The following is a 25,451-nucleotide window of genomic DNA, read 5'->3' on the forward strand; positions in this document are numbered from 1 at the left end:
GCCCTACACGCACCAGCACAAGATGAGGAGTCAACAAGAAGGGGATTCATTAGTGACGAGGACAAAGAAAATCCAGGCCGGATGTCTGACAGCAACAAACTAAAGCTCACATTCCCGACACAAGAAGCAGAAGAGGAGGATGCGGGAATCAGCTCTGATGAACAAGAGGACAAAGCTCATGAGACGATGGAGGAAACCGATGAACCTACAGAGCATCTGTCACAGCCTCCACCGCCACAAGCTGGCAACATTTAGAAAGCAGCCACATGTTAGAGGATTGAAAATCTCACCTGTCACATTAAACATGGAGCCAGAGACGGAAGAGTCGTCTATATGGAGCCCCTTTGTTTTACTACCAGATAGTTTTACAGACAGACGTGAAAAGATCTGAACAAAGAAGGTCTTAAAAACACTAACGGCAGTTTTAGACACCGCTCTAGATCTTCATCCAGAACCTGAGGAGATTCTTGGTGACGTCGAAGCGACGCTCACCGATCTTTTAGCGGAACCCAACACTGAACAGAGAACTGAAATCCAAGAAGCTCTCCTAAAGAACACAGATGGATCTGTCATTATCGATGCTGCGTATCTCTGGCAACAATCACTGGAGAAAGTAAAATGTGTGCTGATGTTAACAGGAAGAGGTTTTCATACAAGTGAGGCGTCTCCAGAGGGACCATGGCGGTCTACACGGACCCCCTTTGTCTCACTACGAGGCTCGTTTGCAGACATATGTGAACAGATATAAACAAAGAAGTTCTTCCAAACCTTCAGGGCAGTTTGAGGTTTCTTGGCGTCGTTGAAGCAGCACTTACTACCAGAGTCCAACACTGAACAAAGAGCAGCTGAAGATTGAAGAAGCTCTCAGGAAGAATCCAGATATTTCTCTCATTCTGGACGCTGTGTGTCTGGTAGCATCCCTGGAGAGAAAAACTCTGCAAATCATCTGAAGGATTTTTATTTTAGCTGCTGAGTTTCCAATAAAAACGTGTGCTGATGTTAAAAGAAAGATATTTGACTCCATCATTTGTGATTAGACATTTTAACTTTATATCTGATGTGCTGTTTAAACTGATTGATTTTAGTACACTTCAGGCTTTCTGGGTACTCAGCCTGGAGGATATACTGCAAGTACAAGTACATGAGTGTATCAGGGCAGCACTCAGTCCGCTGAAAACAAAAGTCTAGTCAAAGTGAAAGATGCTTTTCTTTTGCTGAGTTCTCAAAGAAAAGTTGCTGTTTAAAGATTTCTGACAGACAGAAGTTCATCAACATGCTGCTGTCTGGTTTTACTGAGAACCAGCCGCCAGTTTATGTCACGGATTTCACCCCAAAAACATCCATTGTGTTAAATTTATCACTACAAAAGTCTTTACTGACTCAAAAGCAACAGAAGTCAAGTTCACACTTGAGTCCAGAAGACAAACCCTGGTGAACATGATGCTGTCAGGACTGATGAAGGCCGGGGAACCAGAGGAAACACACAAAGATAAGAAACATGAGAGAAATATTATTTTAAAGGAAGCCCAGATTTCCATCAGACTGATTCAGTGTTCTGGTGTCTAAACAAGATGGATCTTCAACATTTCTTTAAACTTGAATTTTTTCTAAACCCAGCTCAGTGTCAGCTGCTGCTCCATCATTTCTGCTCTGCTTAGATTGAACTAAAAATGGATTTTTGATGTGGATTAAGTTAGACTTACTCTGGACAAGTTTTATTAAAAGTCAGAAAAAAAACAGAGAAACTTTACACCAGTTTGCTATTGAGTAAAATTCAGGTGTTACATGCATAAAGAGATTAAACCATGATTTAAGGCTCATTTATTGATCATGTCAATTTTGTTTTTCCAAAGAGAGAAAAGCCTGCAGGGACTCTGAACATAAAACACAAAAGACATTAAATATAATACAAATATGTAAAACAAACTGTAAAACCCACCACACAAAAAAGTATCAAGCACTGCTGGACGTCTTCTGACTGTGAAGGGAAGTAAGCATGGTGTGTCTTTCATCTGCTGCAGTAAGTTTCTTTGGACAACTACTGCATCTACAGTCCTCAGCACTGCCTGTTTCTTTGTGCTTCTTCAAAAGAGCTTGGACAGCACATCTGGACACCCCTGTCTGCTTGAAATGTATCCCTGGTAGAGACCTTGCTTGTGTCTTGTTGCTGTGTTCAGTCTTGCTCTGAGGTTTGCCTGACAGGAAACTGTATTCAGCACCTTGTTAGCTGAGTTTAGCTGTTCCTCACCTGTTGTATTCCTCCCACACAGCTGTTTCTCACATAATGTATGTGTTTCAACATACATATTGAATTTATGATCATTAGCACCTGTTTAATCATACACCTGACAATGTGCCTAAAAAGTCCCTCACTGTGAAAGTTTACCGATTTACATTTACTGATCCCATTTGAAGGCAAAGTTTGGTCACACCAAATATTGATTTGAGATAGATTTTTATTCTTTTCAACCAATTTGTATTTTGTTAAGTGATAAATCCTTTAACATGTGTATTTTTACACAGTTAACTGACGTCCATGTCTTCTTGTTTCATTTGCATAGTCTCAGTTCTGCTTCAGCTCAGATTCAGATTTCTGGAACAGTGTGGATCCAACTTCCTGAAGTCCTCAATCAGAGCTGAACTGGCTTGTGTTCCTTTGTTTCGCACCATGTCAATCACCGCTCGAGCCCCGTCAGCCCTGGTTCTGGTTCTGGTTGAATCCATTTCTTCTTGATTTATTATGCCCCGTTGCAAAAGCCGATCCAGCAGCTGGTTCAGAACAGGTTCAGACACTGAATCTACAAACTGGGACCGAACTGATGCCAACTTGCTCCGTGGGGAGCCACTCTGAGGCCTCGCTGGATTCTCTTCACGTACAGCCGGATCTAAGCAGAACAAAGAGTTCAGTAAAACAGACCTGTGACTGTGTGTTCGCTCAGAAAGCAAAGCAGATTATTCAAATGAATGTTAGACACAAATTCTCCAAGTGCAGCCTGATGCAAACAAACTCAGGCTGATCCTGAAGCTCAATCAACATCCAGAGAGGAAACAGCAGAGACACTGGAGGGAAATAATAATAATATAATAATATACACTTCAAACACAAATGGCTTTTATCTTGTGAGAAATAACAGGAAGTCATTAGCGCGAGCTTCGTGGTGGAGCGTTCAGGCGCAGTTTAATCAACGCGGCAGCTAGTTTCTAAATACAGCACCAGCTACATATGTAGTTGTATTTAAGTTTATGTTCTGCTTGCTCAACAGTTGTTTGATAAAAACACATTCGGAGAGGATTCAAAAGTTGTTGTTTTTTTCCAATTCTGATCATTTTGGCGCTGGTGATTTTCCTTTGGCGCTCACTAAAACCTCTTTGGGGGGCGCCAACAATTTCTCTATGCAGGAAAAACCCTGGTAATGTTTCCCAGAGGATTTTGTGAGACTATGGTGGCTGGATTTTGGACCGCCTTGGGGGGGTCCAGGGGCATGGCCCCCCGAAAGAAAATTTTGTAAATTTTTAAGTTAAATGTATTAATCTGGCAAAATAAAGAGGCTAGCTCTATGAAGAATTTTGCGCTCTTGTTAACAATTTTGTACCTTAGTGAACAATTTGATCATTAACACATGGCCATGTAGCCTTTAGCTATATGAAACAGCAAAACAGTCAAAACCAACTCTAAATTAAAGAATAATGATAATAATAATGATTAATTTTTTAAAACTTAATGGACACATGTGACCTGTTTTATACTTCTTGTGAATATAATCCAGTTAATCTTATTTCCATACTGTATAAACATTGTGTTAACACCTTATTTTGAAAACCAGACGTCATCACATGTGAATCCTCGCGCTACCGTCTGACACAATTTGATAAATTCTAATGTATGTGGTGCTCGTATAACGTACAATGAAGACTTATTAGCCTCCCTTCTTGTGAGACTCTCATACTGTAAATGACTGAACAAAGTCACCTGTCATCTCGCTTTTCTCCGGTTCACTGCATTTACCAATAAGGCTAGAATATGTGTGCACTCCAACTGTATGTGCCGCTAGCTTAATCGTGTTCTCACCATAGACTCCAAACTGTTCACACCCTTAACGTTACCGTAGTTACCTCTAAAGAAAAGTGGTTGTCTCGAGTCAGATGCAAAAGTGTGTGAGTGTGTGAGCTTATAGCAGTGGGGAGCAGCGGTGCAAAACACAACGTGAGAAGTCTTTAATGTTTTGAGAATTGTAGAAAAAAATTCTGTTCATATTAAAACTATGGCAAAACAAATTAGACCAGGGCGGGCTGCCATAGTCTTGTTAATTAATGTGAAACACTGATGTTAGTCTGACCTCTGTGGCCTGAAAAGAGTGCAACACCACATACTGTAAATACTCGATGTATATTCGATACATTCAGAGCCCGAGGTATACCAAAGCATACAAACTCGGTTTCACTCAGGAAGTTTACAGTGTCTTTTTACAGCTTCTTCTCTGAAACGACGCTCTGAGAGCGCTGAGAGTGAACCAGAACAGGAAGCTGACCCCCCTAAATAAGGCTTGGACCTCACCAAAAAGAGGCAAAAACAACAGTTCAGTGGGGTCTTTCTTATCTGTAATTGTGAATAATACAATATATTTCCCATACTCATGCCTCATATTCAAGAATCTTGAAATACAATTTCAGACAAATGGACCATACCATTTTCTGACATTCACGTTAGTTGAACGTCTAATCTGCCCACATCACTTGCAGCAGCTGCTCCAGTCCAGAGCATCACATGCTGATGGAGACACTGTCAGTTAGCTATTTAGCTTCTTTAATACTTTCCTTCCTTCAGAGTTTTAAAATTATTTGACTTAAAATGAGCCCTCTGATGTGAGCTAGCTGATCTATCATTTCATTATCTTTATGTCATCTCATACTTTATGTAATTGTCAGCTTACACTGGTACTTAGGCATGAGCCGTGAAATTGAGGATTAGTTATCAAAGATATCCATTTTGACTTCAATACAGAGTTTATTAGTTAATTTTAAGTCTTTTGTGGGTATTTTAACAAAAGACTAAGCAGTCACTTGTTTTCACTCTGGAATTCAGGAGTTTTACCTGGCTGGGAAAAGGTTAAAATCATCATGTTATTTCAAATGTATTCAGTTTCATTCCAAAAGTCATCTTGTTGCACTCTGGTTAATATTATTTACAGAGACCCAAAACTTCCCAATTCCCCAACAATGTATGACAACTGCTTTCTTTAACCCAGATTAGGAATACGTTGCATTCACAGTTAACATGTCAACATTTGTCAACACTTGAAATGATAAGAATTAGGAAGTAGAGATGATAATGCAGTCTGGTTCTGGTTCAGCATTGTGTGGGTCTGACTTTCTGCCAGTTTTGCTCTAGAATACTAGGTGACCCCTGACTACAAAAGTTGTCATGTGGTATTAACTGGTATAATATTTGATTCATCATCATCTACAGAGTGCACACATTAGTTGTAAGCATTGTAAGATTTTAGTTTACTTAAGCACGCGCCTGCGCTGTACTGGGTTTCTTTTTTGAACTGGAAACACAGTTAACCCCCCCAGATGTCACTGTATAATTCGCACCCTGTGCAGGTGGATGAAGACTTTACCTTTCAGATCAACTGCATGCTCCCAGACCTCCGTCTTTCTTTGGTCTTGGACCTTTATAGTCACTTCTTCTGTGTTTGTGGGCAGGCGGATCTCAAACGTTGGGTGGTAATTTGGTCCATATTGCAGTTTAAAAGGTGCATTCTGAAAACCAAAATGTCAGAACAGCATCCACAGTAAACCAAAGGTTTGATGAATTGTGTCAGCAGCATTTATTTAAAATACTCACCTTAGGCTGGATTTTGATGGCCTGAGGACAGTCGACAGTGTAACTTTCATCTGCGATGAGAATGCATGTGGAAGGAACCTCGATGTTCTCAGCATGTCGCTGTTGCTGTCGTTTGTTCACCTTCCAAGACATCAGAACATTTTAAGGGTTTATTCTCAGTAGAGCCGACTGATAAATCAACAGGCCAATTTAATCTCGTTACAGACATACGAGTATCAGGCCCTTAAGTAACAAGATATCAGTACAGTGGGGTTTCAACTAACTATTTTTTATTATAGATTAATCTGCTGAATATTTTCTCCATTAATTAGTTAAATCTCCAACATGTCAGCAAATAGAGAAAAATGCCCATCAAACATTCCTCAAGCCAAAGGTGACGTGTTAAATTGTCTTGTTTTGCCGATCAAATGTCCGAAACCCAAAGATTTTCCATTTACTGTCGTAAATATAAGAAAAGCAGTAAATCTTCAGATTCAGACTCTTCACAATAGTTGCAGATGAATTTTATGTCGAAAGATTAAACGTTCCATTTCTTCGGATATACAACACATAAACTGGGTCTCTAGTGTTGGACAATGGACAGAAAATAACACAGTGTTTTCAACCACTCCACACTTGTTTAGTATAAATTCCCTCTTTCTGTTTCTCTGTTGAGCTGCAGTGGAGGGACAGTAACAGAAGAAAGACTTTGGGTTTTGTCCCTCATCACTTCTGTTTAAAGTATGAAGAGGAGGAATCATTACAGGAAGAACCAGGGGCGTTTTCCAAAGTTACTAGCCACACAGCATTTTCAGTAGCCACATTTTTGTTTTTGGGAAATTACATTTTATATGATGATGACTATGGCGTGCTAAAATTGACTAATATCATCAACTGATAAGGTACACAACCTTATCAGTTGATGATATTAGTCAATAGTCAATTAGTAAAGCTCTTTAAAAAAAAAAATAACATGTAGTCTATTACGATAAAAACATTAAAAGATTAGCTTCGCATTGTATAGAATAAAAGTATTGCATGGGTTTAAAAGATTAATTGAAAAGATAAAAACTAAACTGAAATCAAATCACCACAAACATTTAAATCTTTTTTTTTTATATAACAGCAGCAGGCTAAATACTGTAATACAGAGTAGAAAAATTATCTGCATTAGAAACAAAAAGCAAAGATGAAAGAAATCCACAATTAAGGCAACAGGATAAAAATTTTATGTAGGTCTATATCATTTTTGTGCGCTTTTGGATCTTTTGTTTGTTTTGTATCTGCATTTCCTCAGAGCTCTGACTGGATTTATGTTTATCATCATGACGCTCTGGTAGCTCTGAGTAACCGGCGATACGAAACGAGTATACAGGTCTTTATTTTATTTTCTCTGGAAAGGTAGTTGTGATATGACGATGTGATTTTTTAAAACACCACCATGTCCCTTAATCATGAAGATCTCTGTAAATTTATAGCATTTAACGGCACTTTCCTCCTGCCGTTTCTCCTCCTCAGCTCTGCCTTTTCTCTTTCTCTCGTTCTCCTGTGCATTTTTTCTCCACACTGCTCGGCCAAACACACTCCCGCACTGACTGAACTCTGTGTTGATGTGTGTGCATGTGACCAGTCGTGTGTGATGACAGAGATCATACCATCATGTTAAAAGCAGGCGGGAGGCCGACGGTCTACTTGTCTGAGGGACTGTGGCTGCCCTGTGACAGATTCAACTTTTATATTCTCTTTGACAAAAGTCTGGATAACCTTGATAATTAACAGCAGGCCAAAACAGCCCAACACGACCAGTCCACTAGTTTAATCTCCACGTTTGTTATTTAACATACCTTGACATGACTACAATTTTTGAACACGCCAAAGTGGCTAGTGGGAGTGACTGTGTTACCCGCCACGGCTAAAATCCACCTGCATTTGGTTGGTTGACGGGTGTTAATGTCAAGCCCTGACAGTAGTCTCATTTTCTGTTGCTACCTTCTTTTCCTATTTGTTAAAATGAACCTTATACCTACTTTACCTGTAAATCATTGAGCTACATCTTAATTATTAAATATCCTAGGCCATATAGACGGGTTTCTTGTATACAAACACTGCTGGACGCGCAGCCAGGGGGCAAAATCGCTTTGGTAGCTGGTCAGAAAGCTGTAGTCAACCGCTGTAATCAAAGTAGATTATGCATCGTTTGTAAATTCTTGTTGACTTAATGATAAACTGCCATTTCAGAGTTGGATCTGTTTGTTTGTGTTTCATTTTGCATATTAATACAGGTGCTGGTCATATAATTAGAATATCATCAAAAAGTTGTTATATTTCAGTAATTCCATTCAAAAAGTGAAACTTGAATAATGTATACATTCATTCCACACAGACTGATATATTTCAAGTGTTCATTCCTTTTAATTTTGATGATTATAACTGAGTAACTAATTAAAACCCCCAAATCAGTATCTCAGAAAATTTGAATATTGTGAAAAGACACCTGGTGCCACACTCTAATCAGCTAATTAACTCAAAACACCTGCAAAGGCCTTTAAATGGTCTCTCAGTCTAGTTCTGTAGGCTACACAATCATAGGGAAGACTGCTGACTTGACAGCTGTCCAAAAGACACCTTGCACAAGGAGGGCAAGACACAAAAGGTCATTGCTAAAGAGGCTGGCTGTTCACAGAGCTCTGTGTCCAAGCACATTAATAGAAAAGCGAAGGGAAGGAAAAGCTGTGGTAGAAAAAAGTGTACAAGCAATAGGGATAACCGCACCCTGGAGAGGATTGTGAAACAAAACCCATTCAAAAATGTGGGGGAGATTCACAAAGAGTGGACTGCAGCTGGAGTCAGTGCTTCAAGAACCACCACGCACAGACGTATGCAAGACATGGGTTTCAGCCGTCGCATTCCTTGTGTCAAGCCACTCTTGAACAAGACGCAGCGTCAGAAGCACTTCTTGCTTCCTGCTGCTGACCAACTTTATGGAGATGCAGATTTCATTTTCCAACAGGACTTGGCACCTGCACACAGTGCCAAAGCTACCAGTACCTGGTTTAAGGACAATGGTATCCCTGTTCTTAATTGGCCAGCAAACTGGCCTGACCTTAACCCTATAGAAAATCTATGGGGTATTGTGAAGAGGAAGATGCGATACGCCAGACCCAACAATGCAGAAGAGCTGAAGGCCACTATCAGAGCAACCTGGGCTCTCATAACACCTGAGCAGTGCCACAGACTGATGGACTCCATGCCACGCCGCATTGCTGCAGTAATTCAGGCAAAAGGAGCCCCAACTAAGTATTGAGTGCTGTACAAGCTCATACTTTTCATGTTCATACTTTTCAGTTGGCCAACATTTCTAAAAATCCTTTTTTTGTATTGGTCTTAAGTAATATTCTAATTTTCGGAGATACTGAATTTGGGATTTTCATTAGTTGTCAGTTTTAATCATCACAATTAAATGAAATAAACATTTGAAATATATATTTATATTTATATATATTATATTTGTGTGTAATGAATGAATATAATATCCAAGTTTCACTTTTTGAATGAAATTACTGAAATAAATCAACTTTTTGATGATATTCTAATTATATGACCAGAACCTGCATAACACGTGCGACGGCACTGCAGGTCAGCGAAACCGGACCTTATGTTGTTCAAGTGGGCTATTAGCCAAAAAGCTAAAGAAAGAACAAGGGAGAGAGGCTTTCTTTCCATAACTAAGTATTGCCATTAGGACTAGCTGTGTCACATGTCAACAACATGGTCTTCCGTAAACGTTGTGAGACCAGCAAAAAGCTTTCAACCACAAACAATTTTGTATTGAAGCCTCTGCTAAGAAACATGAAAGTTAGCCTGTAGAAAGAAACTCCGGCAGCTAACGTTACTGTCAGTGTAGCATCCACTCGGCAGGACAGAGTAGCGTTAATCAACGTTTTGGGTTTGGTAAAAGCACTGAATACTCAAATGCATGTGCAAAACAGTAATGTTAGTTCAAAAGTCGAGATACTTGCGTGATTTTTTTTATCTCAGACAGTGGCGTTAAAAAAATGTTATGTAAGTCATACTCATTGATGCTGTTATGAATACGTGATCAGTTAAAATGTCGGGAGGGAGCTGCTTTGTTTTTTAAATTAAATTTAAATAGCCTATATCCATAGCCTATACGATACAGACGATACAAATGGATTCATTTCTAAAATGCGCTGCTGAACAGGTTTCCTGTCACTTTTAAGGATGGGGTGCGGTGGTTCAAAGTAATTGTAATGGAACAAGTAACGTGACTATTTACTTTTAATACCCAGTAATAATAATAATAACAATAATAATAAAGTAATATTGTTACTTTTTAAATGAGTAATAAGTAAAATGTAAATCATTACAATTTCTGAGTAATTTGCCCAACACTGTTGCTAGATATGCCGTATAAACTGATGTGCCACGAAGACAGAGTGCTGCTTTCTGCCCCCTAGTTGCACGCGCATCTCTGTGATGAAGAAACCCCGTCTATAAATACATCCATCCATTATCAACCCCTGCAGGGTTGTGGGGGTGCTGAAGCTATAATGCTGTCAGGCATTCTGTTTTGATGTCAGATATGTTTCTCCTTTTATTTATTTCCAGCTGAGTCAGCACACATACAGGCATGCCTGAAGTAGCCTAAAGTCATTTCAAATGTGCATATGGCACCTTTTCGCCTCAATGACAAATTAATTTGAACAGCATTAAACACTTAATTTCCTTAATTCTGGAGACATTTTCTGCACCAATCCAATGAAGGTTAAAGTCAAGGGCAACTGGACTTGGTTGAAGATACTGGAAGACGTTTCGTCCCTCATCCAAAGGACTTCTTCAGTTCTGACTGACTGGTAGGGAAACTCAGCTATTTAACCTCAGTGGGGTCCTTTGCCAGGACCGTCGATACCGCTGGTTCGTTAGTGCTCCTGGTTGCTGTGACGACAGTCGTGAGGTTGGAAGGGGGGGCCTTTGCATTAGAAAGGGCTGCAGATACCTTTAGTCTGAGCGGTTCCGCTTCCGTTTCTGTTCATTTGTTTTTTCCTAATGGCCGATTCTGTGGCTGTGATGAGGTCCACTATAGGTAGATGCTGTGGTGTAATGGAAAAGTTTAATCCTTTGGCCAGAACGTCTTTCTCTGGTTGGGTGAGTTCCTATCTGACAGGTTTTTCACCCATCTGTTGTCTGTTTCAAGTGTTGTGGGGTTGTTGTCCTTTCTCCTCCAAGACAATTCTCCTGTTTTGTTAGTGCAGCTTGCTCTGGATTGTAGGTTTTGGAATTTCCGGGTCTGTCTTTCTTTGCTCTTGTTGTGCTGAGATAGCTGTGCTTTCTTGATGAAATCCATGACCTTTTCCCGTGCTGTACTGGGCAGATGTGTTTCTAGTTTGTGGTGTATGTTGTCCAATTCTTTGTTCAGGGCTTCAATGGTGATATGTATCTGTCTCACTCTCTCACTCATCTCCAGGATTATTCCGGCTCTGTGTCCTTTCACCGTGGAGTGTAGGCTGTTGGGAATAAGTTTGTTTTGTCGGCATCTCAGGTTAAATCGTAGATGGTTCCTGTAGTCTGTAATTTTCCTGGCTGTCCTTTCATATTCCCGTACCAATCTGAGGGTGTTCATCCCAAATTGATTAGCAAGATGACTGTCTGACAACACCCTGGACAACAGAACTAGCCTCAGCCCCCCTGACCAGATCTGTAAATTACTCGACCTCTGTCTAAACTTCACAGACATCTTTTCTGCACCAATTTATGGTGGAAATGTCTATAAAGGGAAGGACAAAACTTAGGTGGCAGGTGACAATTCAGAATACAAAAATATGTAATGCAGTAATCAAAAGCTTATTCTTTTTTTTTTAGCTTATGTTAGTTTCTTTAAATATCAAGATTTCTTCTATATTTACATTGCATTACAGGCTTATTGTGCAAATAAACCTTTGTCATAGCACTTTTATTTGTTAATTAACATTTCTTGGTGCAAGCTTTTTTTCAGAACATTATTAATGCTTTCAAAAAGTGGTGGCTATATGTCCCCAGCGTCCCCAGTGTAAATTAACCCCCCCACCCTCCCTGCAGGATGAGCTACTCCCCTCCTGCTCTCTCTCTCACTTCTCTCTCACTCGACGGGGCGGCTGTGGCTCAGGAGGTAGAGCAGGTTGCCCGTTATTTGGAAGGTCGTTGGTTCAATCCCAGCTCACCCAGGCTGCATGTCGAAGTGTCCTAGCGTTCTGAACCCCGAATTGCCCCTGGCGGCTGTGTATGAATGTGTGTCAAGTCTGTTTGACTGGGACTGTACCCTACTTGATGAGACGAGCACGCTGCTCTTCAGAAGAAGAAAACCGAAACTGAAAACACTTGTGATCAGACACAAATATCACCACAATTCCACACAAATGTTCACTTCAGAAACCTCTGATAAAGTGCAGCTCACAGCCACTTCAGAGGGAATGAAGCATCCAGGGTACAGTAAAAGAGTAGTGTCTCCGAGCGTGGGGGACAGAGACAGCAGGACACAGAGCGTCAGGTGTCATGATATTCTCTCACTAATACCGTTTGTGTTAAAACATTAACTAGACACTGACCGACAACATTTATATTTAAATGTTTTGATTATAATTTTGCTCGGGATAATTCACAAGTTGTGGACAAGTCCTGAAGCTGTGAGCAATGCGCGCTGTCTCTCTCTCTAAATGCAGGCAAGCTGAATAATGGTGGGGGGGTCACGTTACATGAACTTCAAACAGAATGTATTTTTGCATATTAACATGGAAAATATTTTTGTTGTTGAGTTACAATTGTGGCTACAGTCAAAACATCCGGAGGTAAAGCCCCGGAGAAATGACCTGGCGACGCCAAGGGGAAGAACAGCTGGTTAGTGTTCAGTGGACACCTGACTTGTTGAAAAACTGAACTGACAGCTGTAGGATGAAGCTTTACCTCGTCCAGATGAATGTTGCTCGGCAGGAGAAACAATTTGAGTTGTTGCCTCTGTGTTTCTGGGTTTGGGGGTCCGAGGAACAGCAGAACTTGGCTGCAAACTGGTGTCGTCCACAACCTCTTAACGATATCCCAGACTAGGCCGAAGGCAGAGAGGTGAGGGACTTTGACAACCACATGAGTCTCTGTAATCTCCATCGGGTCAAAGATGCTCATTCCATCATCAGTGATGTGGACGACAGACAGCAGACCATCAGGCAGCAGAGCTGTGAAAACACAGAGCGTTAAACAACCTCATTACAATGTTAGTCCTGTTGTACTTCCAGGAAGTCCAAACATTGAAGACTATAACTGTTGCCCAGGTTGAGAAATTGATTGAATTGTCAGCGTTGGTGGATGGGAAGCCGGTGAGGGATTGTTCTCGTGTTGCTCTTTTCCATCAGTCTGGGCTTCTGTGTGTTCTAGAGGGGATGTCCTGGGGGAACTAGCTAATCCAAAGAACGTAAGTTTAAAAAAAAGTTTTTAGTTTATTCATGATCCCTTGGTGATTTATCCTGATGACTTTGGTGACCTCCTGAATTTTTTTCTTGCTCAAACTTGACAAAATTCCCACTTGTATCAACAAATATAATATATTGTGGGACGATTAGCATAAAGTGCTCTAAGAAACATACTGAAGTCTTAATCCCTGAAGTTTATAATTAAGTTTGTAGCCCAGCCATTGCATTAATGTTACGACAGCAGCTGAAGCATCTTGAACTTAATAAAGCTGCCAGAACAGATGCTGTCCATCCCCACGCTTTTAAAGTCTGTGGCGACCAGTTGTGCTCAGTGCTTCATACCATATTCTCATTGTCCCTATCATCATCAAAAATCCTGTGATATGGGAAAACATCTTGTACAGCCTTGTACTAATTCCCCAAAAACTAATGTGTCCTGGTGTTCCCTTACTAACCTTACTAATACTATTCAAACACACTTTAGCCCATAAATTAATTCATTTTAATTTCTGCCCCCCCCCCCGTTCGGCCTGGTGACAAATAAATATATAATTAAATAATAAATAAAGAATACAAAAGGAGTAAATTAAAACTCCTCGTTAAAGCTAAATCTGTCTGGCCCTAACCCTTGCATGGTATTCAGCTCTTCATACTGTATACCAGGATGCTGGGCGGGACAGGATTAGGAAAAACAAAGCAAAGGAACCACAATTATTTCATGTCTGGCTCCTCCACAAAGGACTCGCAGCATATCCACAACCCTTCTGTGGTCATTCATGGTCCCAGAGGCCTTTCCTCTAGTGCCACCATCAGGCAAAACACAGGAATACAAAGTATTAAGATATTGATTGAATCCCAATCACCACAGTCCAAGACTTTGAGGCACGTTCCTGGTGAGTCCGCGAGGGCTTTGGGCGTTCTCACTGTCAGATCCCTGAAGCGCAAACTTTCAGAGCTTTTTATGCACACTTTGAGAAAGTCATCATGTCTGCAGACTTTGCCCGAGGTAATTACCCATAATTCATAATGATGTTAAACTGGGAAGCTGGCGTAAAAAAACCTGGATGAAGATGTATTATGCAGTTTAAAAACGACTTAATAACTAACCCAAACCCTCGGCCATGAAGAAAGTAAAAAATGTAAAATAAAAAGTCTCGAACCCACAAATGTTTTGGCGTAGTTATGGGAACGTGATATGTCCCTTGATACCATTTTGGGCCCTTGCAGCCTCTTGTGCTTAATCACTCACCAGGTGAGCTCAACTAAGACTGTGAGGGTTCAGGGCTCAGGCTTTATTTGGAGGTTGGGACTGGGCCAAAAAGACAAGATATTAAATAATTTCCCTGAAATGTACTGAACACATTCATGGATGTTGTTTTCATCACAAAGCACAATAATGTCCTCACCGTCCTTTGTTTCACAGTGTGGCAGGTGGAGCTGACAGACAGCGTTCTCAGGACATTTGATACTGAACAGCAGCCCTGCAGCCGTCTTGCCGGCTGATTGGAGGAGGCTCTCATCCCATTGGACAGTCCGGTACAGCAGCTCCGCCTCCTGAGCCACAACAAACACCAGTCCAGTCAAAGCACACTGGAACACACCTGGACCAGGACACCTGAACCTGCAGGACAGGGGCTGATTACAACAAGCTTTCAGCCTGCAAGCACCGTAGACAAAGAACTAACATGACCAGTTTACACATTTCAGCCAATCTAGAAAAGACCCAAACGAGGACATCAGTGGTCTGTACTACAAAGCGAGGTAACTGGCTTATCCAGGTAACTTTAGGAGTAACTTTGCGACGTCGGGTGTAACTTCCCGATTAGCCTGTACTACCAAAGGTGGATAGGTGTTAGCCGAGGTCTGTTGCCATGGCAATTTATGAATCGATCATACAACCCTCCTTACGGGAGTCTCGCTCACTACTGACTGAGATAAACATGCACGCGAGTATCTAAGGGTCAGAAAAAATTAGACTATGTTCTGGCTTGCCATGTAACGGCTTAAAAGATTTTGGCCCGATGCTACACTTATTTGCCGACCCCATCTGTAGGCTATAATTGAATTCTCTTAAGTGTTTTCACATATTTAGATTGACTTTTTTATGTGTCCAAAAAATACAGAGCCAGGGCGGGGGTTATTAAACCGAGAAAAAATATCCTAGATGAAAGTGTCACATTTACAAGAACAAAAAGTCAGAAATTCCCTGAAATTACAGTCACAAAAACCAAGTTCATGTGTTTATGATGCATATTTTGTTGCCTTTTAAGGCTTATTTATTCAGGCTGCATATTTTGGGTGGTTTTTGCTCATAAGCACTACAGTTCATTATGGTGTAACACTTTCTATGAAGGTCATCGCTATAATGACTTATGCATAGGCAGAGTCGGTGGTTATAATGTGTTATTGTACATGGTCGGAGATTCTTGCCGCACATTGATATAAACTGGTTTTACTATTAGTTATAAAACATTAAATCAAAAGGTTTGCTTTAGCGCCTAATGCATGTTTGTAAGTAATTATAACAATTGTTATAATGTCTTATGGACGCATTATATTGTGTTATAAATATATGCATATATGCAAGTCATTATATCGATGATCTTCATAGAAAGTGTTACCATTATGAATATTAGTTACAGCGGTGACCAGATTGGGGCTAATAAACATCTAGCTTTTGTCCTGGTGAAATAGTAGGGAAGAGTAGCAAGTGTATGAGTGTTAAAAATTAAGAGTAGGCACTAAATGGAGTTGACATGACAGTTAAACTTAAATACTGTATGCTTGAAAATAACTAATAATAAGTGTTTCAAGTAGTTCACACTGGCAGGTGGAGGGGAAAGCTGTCCAGCATAGAGAGGCAGATATCATTGAAATATTAAGATAACAGAGCATGAATAAAGAGAGAAGAGTTCAAAACTTTCTATTTTCTCGCCTGCCCACACAGCTGACCAATCACTGAGTGAGGTGGGTCATGTGGGATTGTCTTTCAGAAAGTTAAAGAGATTGTCCTACAGAGCCTCCAGGGTTTTCTGAAGCTGTTCCACCATCAGAAGAGTAGTTCTGCTGAAGTATGCTGGCGCCTTCTGAGCTAAACTCTACTGAAAAGGTCCAACTTTCAGTTAAAGTGCTGAGAGGAGGTGAAGTTTAGGTTAAGTGTGATCACTGAATGGAGCATTCTGCATGTTATGACTTGGTTACCTGTATGAAGTCTTTCCAGACTCAGTCAGCAGTTCAGGTGTGAAACTTAACTTCTCCTGAAATAAAAAAGGCACAAAATTAATTACAGAACAAGTTGAGATAGGAGCAGAAACTGGCCGCCCAACTCTCACAGACAGGATCCTCCTTGCTTCACTTTTACTATGTGCACTCTTTACTATTTATTCTTTTGTTTATTTAACAGGGACAGTGGACAGTCACTGATTCTCCCAGAGTTAGCTAGGTAGCTATAGAACCCAACAGAACAGAAGTAAAAGCACTTTCTATTTAAAACATTGCATCATACAAAAAAGAAATGTTCAGTAGTTTGTGATTAATGGTCACATGACTGGTTAGGTTTCAGCCATCAGTTGTGATTTTAAACTAGAGAGTAGAGCAGTGCCTGATGGGTATTGTGCTGCAGCTCTAATGGAGAAAGCTGACCATCCAAATCCAGCAGACCTGTGCTGTACAACACAGTTACCTACACCATTGATCACAACATCATGTTAGACAGACTGAGGCACTGGGTGGGGATCTCTGGTACTGCCCTAGAATGGTTTTCATCCTACCTGTCAAATAGGAAGTTTTGCGTGTCTGTAAACAACTATGTCTCTTTGTTCTGTCCAGTTAAATATGGTGTACCTCAGGGGTCGGTCTCAGGACCCATTTTGTTTTCCTTGTATCTGCTTCCCCTTGGACATATTATCCATAAACATGGTATTTCTTTTCATATTTATGCTGATGACACACAAATGTACCTCCGTTTAATTTGGCAAGATAGTCTTAAAACTTATAGGAAGGCCCTCCGTAATGCCAGAGCAGCGTATTACTCGTCATTAATAGAGGAAAATAGGAACAACCCCAGGTTTCTTTTAAGCACTGTAGCCAGGCTGACAGAGAGTCACAGCTCTATTACGAGCCAAGTATTCCCATAGCTCTCAGTAGTTATGATTTCATGAGCTTCTTTAATGATAAAATTCTAACTATTAGAAACAAAATTCACCAAGACCTGCCCTCAACTGGCACCGACTTATCTCTAAACTCAGGAACCTTAGAAACAGCTGTAGAACCACATACATGTTTAGACTGTTTTGCTTCACTCAATCTTTACCAACTAATTTCAATAATTTCTTCATCTAAACCATCAACCTGCCTCTTAGACCCCATCCCGACTAGGTTGCTTAAAGATGTTTTACCCTTAGTCAGCACTTCTATGCTAGATATGATCAATTTATCTTTATCTACAGGCTATGTACCACAGTACTTTAAAGCAGCTGTAATTAAACCTCTTCTGAAAAAGCCCAAACTTGATCCGGATGTTTTAGCCAACTATAGACCTATATCTAACCTTCCATTTCTCTCTAAGGTTCTGGAGAAAGCAGTTGCTAAACAGCTGTGTGACTTTGTACAGAGCAATAGTTTATTTGAGGTTTTTAAGTCAGGATTTAGAGCTCATCATAGCACAGAGACAGCACTGGTGAAAATTACTAACGACCTCCTTATTGCATCAGACAAAGGACTTGTCTCTGTACTGGTTTTATTAGATCTTAGTGCTGCATATGATACCATTGACCATCAGATCCTATTCCTGAGACTGGAACATTTCATTGGCATTAAAGGAACTGCTCTAAACTGGTTTAAGTCCTATTTATCAGATCGATTTCAGATTCGTTTGTACATGTTAACGATGAATCCTCCATGCGGCCAAAGTTAGTCATGGAGTTCCTCAAGGATCTGTCCTCGGACCAATCCTCTTCACTTTATATATGCTTCCTTTAGGCAATATTATCAGGAAATATTCCATAAGCTTTCATTGTTATGCAGATGATACTCAGTTATATCTATCGATCAAGCCAGATGAAACTCACCAGTTAGCTAAACTTCAAATATGCCTTCAGGATGTTAAAACCTGGATGACCTGTAATTTTCTCATGTTAAACTCAGATAAAACTGAAGTTATTGTTCTGGGGCCTAAGCACCTCCGTGACGCATTATCTAAAGATATAGTTTCCCTTGATGGCATCGCCCTGGCCTCCAGCACCACTGTGAAGAATCTTGGAGTTATCTTTGATCAGGACATGTCGTTTAAGTCTCACATTAAGCAAATTTCAAGGACCGTCTTTTTTCACCTACGTAATATTGCGAAAATCAGGAACATCCTGTCTAAAAATGATGCAGAAAAACTAGTCCATGCATCTGTTAATTCTAGGCTGGATTACTGCAATTCTTTATTATCAGGCTGCTCGAAAAAGTCCATTAAGACTCTTCAGCTGATCCAGAATGCTGCAGCACGTGTTCTGACAGGAACCAGGAAAAGAGATCACATTTCTCCTGTCTTAGCTTCTTTGCATTGGCTTCCAGTAAAATCCAGAATAGAATTTAAAATCATTCTTCTTACCTACAAAGTACTTAATGGTCAGGCACCATCTTATCTTAAAGAGCTCATAGTACCTTACCACCCCACCAGAGCACTGCGCTCCCAGAATGCAGGGTTACTTGTGGTTCCTAGAGTCTCCAAAAGTAGACTAGGAGCCAGAGCATTCAGCTATCAAGCTCCTCTCCTGTGGAACCAGGTTCCAGTTTGGGTTCAGGAGGCAGACACCATCTCCACATTTAAGAGTAGGCTTAAGACTTTCCTCTTTGATAAAGCTTATAGTTAGGGCTGGCTCAGGTGTGTCCTGAACCATCCCTTAGTTATGCTGCTATAGGCCTAGACTGCCGGGGGATTTCCCATGATGCACTGAGCTCCTCTCTCCTCTACTTTCTCTCCCTCTGTATGCAACCTCATCCCATTATTGCATGTTACTAACACAACTTCTCCCCTTTCTGGTAGTCTTGTGCTTTCTCGTCCCTCTCCTCTCTCCTCCTACCACTTCCTGCAGGTGTTTCTGGCTCTGGAGCTGTGGAGTCTGGATCTGTGGCTGCGGGTCACCTGCTGCCCCCGTGTTCCTGCTCGACACCCTCTGCTACAACGACTATTGTTACTAGTCCTATTGTTATTATTGTTATTATAATCATTAACATTACGATTGTTATCATTAACACTACTATAAATATCTACACCATTTTTCATTTAGTCATTTAGTCTATAGCAACATCACCTTCACTGTCTGTACCTCTGTGTGTATATTGTGTAGGCTGCCTCCCTCCCCTCTCTCTCTCCTTCCATCCCTCTCTTTTTCTCTCTGTTCCTCTCTTGCCCTCTCTCTCTCTCTCTCTCTCTCTCTCTCCCCCTCTCTCTCTCTCTCTCTCTTCACCCCCAACCGGTCGAGGCAGATGGCCGCCCACCCTGAGACATGGTTCTGCTCGAGGTTTCTGCCTCTTAAAAGGAAGTTTTTCTTTGCCTCTGTCGCCTAGTGTTTGCTCTTGGTGGGAATTGTTGGGCTTCTGTAAATAACATCATAGAGTACGGTCTAGACCTGCTCTTTTATGAAAAGCGCTGTGAGATAACTGTTGTTGTGATTTGGCGCTATATAAATAAAACTGAATTGAACTGAATTGAATATTAAGACAATTACAAAGTCAGCATACTATCACCTGAAGAATATATCAAGGATTAAAGGACTTATGTCTCAGCAGGACCTGGAAAAGCTTATCCATGCATTTATCTTCAGTCGACTTGACAGTGTCCTTACAGGGCTCCCTAAGAAATCCATCAGACAGCTGCAGCTGATTCAGAACGCTGCTGCTCGAGTCCTCACTAAGACCAAAAAGGTGGATCACATCACTCCAATTCTGAGGTCTTTACATTGGCTTCCTGTACGTCAAAGAATTGATTTCAAAATCCTGCTGTTAGTCTATAAAGCACTAAATGGTTTAGGGCCAAAATACATTTCTGATTTTCTGCTTCATTACAAACCATCCAGACCTCTCAGATCGTCTGGGGCAGGTCTGCTTTCTGTCCCCAGAGTCAAAACTAAACAAGGAGAAGCAGCGTTCAGTTATTATGCTTCGTATATCTGGAACAAACTCCCAGATAACTGCAGGTCTGCTGAAACGGTCAGTTCTTTTAAATCACTTTGGGGGTGGGGGGGCTTACATCTACAGCTTGTTTCAGACAGAGGCTGAAATGAAGGCCTACATGAAGATTTTTCAAAGCTGCCATACAGGAGTCACAGAACTACTAAATAGGACTGGAAAAGCAGTATAATAGGTCTCCTTTAATCCCTAGTTGCTCCAGAGGCATGTGACCTCTGACATATATAGCAATTGTAAGTTGGATAAAAGCATCAGCTAAATGTAAAAATGTTAAGGTTAAAAACTGACCTTTATATTCAGAGCCTCTCCACACAGAAGCTGCTGCTGCTTCAACCTCTCTGGATCATCAGGACACAGCTGGTTCTCTCTGTCATCCTCAGACACAGCAAGCTTTGTGTTTGATGTGGACGGATCTGGTGGTGATCAGAGCCATCAGATGGGGAGAAGAAGAAGCAGATGTCAAACTCACTTTTGGACGTCCTGGTGACCCAACATTCAAAATCACAGCAACCAGTTCACGGCTGGCCAGGGCCCTTTGGAGCAGGTCTTTACCCCGTGTTTCCTGTTTTTATCTACTGGAAAACTCTCCAGCAATGTCACAATGTAGAAGACTAAGCACAGTCATGTTTAAAAGTCCAAAGATACCAAGTTAAGCCTTGTCCATGCAATCAAATGTACACAGGTATAACAAGTGCAGTGAGGCAACACAGCAACAACACATCATCTTTCCCAACATGCAGAGCAGAACAAAGCCAAAGACCTGCTGTGGTTACTGGGATTAACCAGAGCCATGAAGTACAGCAGCCAATCTTCAGTTTACATTTCTTTAAGTTGTTCCAGTGGACTATTACTCACGTCGTTCATGTCTGTCAGGTGTAGCCCTGATTACTCTGTCATCCAGCCTGCAGGAATAAACACAAATACAGCAAATACATAAGAGTCTGCAGCCTTGCGAGCAGCTCTGTGAGGCTGAACTCAATGTTAACATGTTGATGTTTACCAGGTGTTAGTTTAGTGTGTTTGACACCCAAAAAACACACTAAACCAAACCCCTCTTAATAAACATGAACATTAAATCTAATAACAATAAAAACTCTGTGTGAGCGTCTCAGTGTCAGATTGCCTCCTCTCACACCTCCAACTTTTAGCAAAGCCCTCACTGTACCTAGAAATGCTGGAGCTTTGATTGGATGCTGTCAAATGTACCAGCTGTGAGACCAACAAATGGAAGCAGCATGGACCGACTTTAACTCACTACTGACCTCAGAGTCTCCAGTCTGCAGTGTGGACTCTTAACAAGATCAGACAGCAGCTCCACGTCTGGATCCTGCAGCTTGTTCTTGTAGCTCAGCTCCAGCACTCTCATATGGGAGGGGTTGGACTTCAGAGCTGAGGCCAGAGAAGCACAGCTGATCTCTGACAACCTGCAGCTCCTCAAGCTGAATAAAGAATAAATGATGGAGATAAAAATCCTTTTCTAATCCAATCAGTTGTGTTCAGGTTTTAAATGTGGAACTCAACATTACTATGTCCTAATCAATGAGCTTTTTCCTAAAATGAGTAGAGGGACTTTGTCATTGTGTTATTGTGGATCATCATAATGTCAGCCTTCTACAGACATCATCCAAATGTCAGTCCTCTACAGGCATCATCCGAATGTCAGCACAACATTCATACAGCTATTCATGTCAACACAGGTCAATAACATGCTGATGATCTCAGGACAGTCTGGAATTAGAGGAGAAAAACCATATTGATCCTTTAAAAAGCTGTAAATGTGTGTGTGTCCTGAAGGATCAATATTAGGGCTTCAGCTAACGATGATTTTAGAACTTAGTACAGATTATTTCATCTATTCAGCGTCGTTTAACAATTACTTTTGCTCGGCTGCGGCGGCGGCAATATTATATTAATAATAATATTACTAATAACAATAGATGTAATAGTAGTATAATTTATAATTATTTGTTATTAATGCAAATACAAATGTACGTTTTTTTTGTTTATTTTGTGAGCATAATTTTTAAATCAAATTTGACCTTACACCAACGTAATTCCTCAGCAGTTTGATCAGCGTTGTCATGGCTTCTTCTTCCTAGTGTCTAGTACTATCACTGGTACAAATATCATAATGTTTTACTGTAACTATGAAATCCCTCCAACAGTGAAAATAACAGACAGTTAACATTTCTGTGAATTTTGACATTTGAGCAGAATTGTTCCAAATAGGTCAAAGTTCACAGAAATATTAACTGTATTTACTTTTTGCTGATGGAGGGTTTTTAAAGTGTAATTTCTCCAAGTTGCTACAGTAAAATCTAAAAATATATGTACCAGTGATAGTAGAGGACACTAGGAAGTACGAGATATGAATCTGGTGGTGTCACCTATTAAGGAACTGTTTTGGTCAAACTGTCAGTTTAATTTTCACTGTTACAGTAAAACATTATAATATTTGTACCAGTGATAGTAGCGGACACTAGGAAGGAGAAGTCATGACAACGCTGAACTAACTGTAATTACGCTGGTGAAAGTTAAAATTTCATATAAATTATGTTCACAAAATAAGAAAGAAAAGGTACATTTGGTATTTGCATTAATAAAAAATAATAAATGATACTACTATTATAATTATTGTTATTAGTAATATTATTATATTTCTGTTTTATGCATCTTTCAGGACCTTCGGTCGTTTTACTATGAGGAATAGTATCGACAATCGATGAATTGTTTCAGCTCTAATCAACATCAGTGATCAGACATTATTTGTGAAAAGACAATGAAATCAACAGAAACCAAATAAATATTTCAAATTGAACAAGTAAACTTGAACAGTTTAAAACAAATATTAGTTCAGATGATCTTCTATATACAGATGTGACCGTTTACCAAAAATTAGAAACATTCATTTACTTTAACGACTAACAGCAGACATTTTCAACAGTTGATTTAAGAAACACAAGTCTTGTGACTGTAGACTAAATTTATTACAAAAAACATGAAAATATGAACAAAAGGACATTAACAACTTTATGGATGGAAGTTATGTATGAACAGAAATTAGCTTCAATTGTTAATTAAACATATCAGATCTACAATAGTAACAGAGAGTCAGTGAACTGACCTCAGAGTCTCCAGTCTACAGTGTGGACTCTCAAGAAAACCACACAGCAGCTTCACTCCTGAATCCTGCAGCTCGTTTCCAATCAGCTCCAGCTCTCTCAGATCGGAGGGGTTGGACTTCAGAGCTGAGGCCAGAGAAGCACAGCTGATCTCTGACAAACTGCAGAAGCTCAGTCTGAATAAGGAGTAAATGTAACTTTAGAAGACAATGTTCCTGCTTGAAATCATTCAGTGTTTAATAATCTGTTCAGAGCTGAAGAAGGTTTAGAATGTAGAAGTTTAGAAAATGGAAACTGAACACCTGAACCCAACAGGGTGCAGGTTCAAACTGTAAAATACAAAAAGGTAAAAAGAGCTCTCATTAATATTGACAATGTGCTGCTACTTCAATAAAGATGTAGTGACTTCACCTCTTAAACTCTGCAGCTCCACCAGTAGCTCTATCTATACAAACTCCAAACTCCAAATGTTGTGCAGTGAAACACAAAGAAAAACCCACAGAAACTGATTTAAGATTCCACTCAAGATCCCAAATATGTCAGGATAAATGTGAAAAAAAGACATCTACAATATTTATTTTAGGAATAGTGGAGTCATCAAATTAAAGCTTCTTCACTTTAAACTATTCAGTCAGTATAAGCATCATATAGCTTCATAACAATGTTGGAAAAACAGTTCACCGTGAAACCCAGGTGAGACAGGTGTGCGACGAGTTTGGCCGTCTGCATCACCGTCTCGTCCGTGCCAGCAGCAGCAGATCGTCCAGATAAAACAGGACCCTGATGCCCAACCGCCACAGTGGCTCCAGAGCCGCCTCCACACACTTGTAGAAAGTGCGCGGGGCCAGGGAGTAACCGAGCGTCAGGCAGTTTTACAGGTACTGGACACCCCTGGAAGGAGAACCGCAGGAACTTCCTGTGTTCGGGGATGACGGGAACGTGAAGGTACACGTCATTCAGGTCTATGGAGGTGAGCCAGTCTCCCTGACGCACACACTCCAGCACCTACTTAACGGTCAACATGCGAAAAGATCTCTCCATAAACACTTTGTTAAACAGTGACAGATCCTGGAAGCGCCTCCTGCCCCCGTCATGTTCCTAACCAGGAAGTAGCATTAGTAGAACCCCTGATTCCTGAAGCTCCGCCCAGAGGGCGGCGTTCTGAACCGAGGAGGAGAGCACAGTCTCTACAATCCCGGAGTAGGGGGGAGGCGAACTGAAGCCTGTGACCCCAGCGGATCATGCTGTCCATCCATCTGTGCATCGAGCAGGAAGCGAGCCACTCTGAGTAGCGCTCTGAAAATAGACCTGCTGATGAGGGGGCCCTGGTGGCCATGAAGGGAAGCCACTCTGCTGCCCCTGCAGTTAGGTTAACACACAGCTGGCTCACACAGTGTCGGAAAAGTGTGCCTTGTGTGACTGGTTCGACTGAGACAGGTACAGAGAGCGTTCTACAACTTCCACAAAATGAGCAACAAGATTTCATACACAGCTTTTTTCAACCCATAGCTTACCAGTCGTTCGCTCTGACTGATGAGGGTCAGCCAGCGGCAATGAATCCGGTTGCTAGATGTCATTAGCCGCAGCTAACATGGACACATGGGGTCTCCCTGGTCGGCTGATCCAGGGGCAGACTGCATGTCAGCGACAAGTTAGCTTACCGTTATCTGTTAGCTTAACGTTAGCCTGACAGTAGCATCCTTGTAGCCTAACAATCGCTTGCCTCGCCGCAGCAAGATAGCAACGTCGAGGCCGGCGTCACCGGAGATTGGAACGGGGGAAGCGGGGAGCCGCTGGGGGTCTCCCGCTCATCCGATAGAAATAGGTCGAGGGCTTCGTCCAGAGAGTGACTATGTGATTTTCTGG

At 41.0% G+C, this 25,451-nt stretch overlaps 1 protein-coding gene across 1 annotated transcript; it reads right to left on the bottom strand.

Annotated features, from left to right (window-relative positions):
• Positions 1–1,807: 1,807 nt before the first annotated feature.
• LOC119886473 (NACHT, LRR and PYD domains-containing protein 1-like) lies at positions 1,808–25,162 on the bottom strand. Its single transcript, XM_038697275.1, has 12 exons — positions 25,100–25,162; positions 24,286–24,590; positions 23,588–23,782; positions 21,726–21,902; positions 21,319–21,365; positions 20,752–20,876; positions 16,486–16,541; positions 14,691–14,905; positions 12,785–13,050; positions 5,849–5,968; positions 5,622–5,763; positions 1,808–2,885 (listed from the first exon to the last, which is right to left on the bottom strand). Exons 1-12 carry the CDS (start codon positions 25,160–25,162, stop codon positions 2,575–2,577), a joined length of 2,022 nt encoding a protein of 673 aa, XP_038553203.1. The 3' UTR covers positions 1,808–2,574.
• Between the last annotated feature and the right edge of the window lie 289 nt (positions 25,163–25,451).

This window comes from Micropterus salmoides, unplaced genomic scaffold, assembly GCF_014851395.1.
Source record: "Micropterus salmoides isolate LMB-PRFRI ecotype aquatic unplaced genomic scaffold, ASM1485139v1 Ms_hic_scaffold_1, whole genome shotgun sequence".
Taxonomy (NCBI): domain Eukaryota; kingdom Metazoa; phylum Chordata; class Actinopteri; order Centrarchiformes; family Centrarchidae; genus Micropterus; species Micropterus salmoides.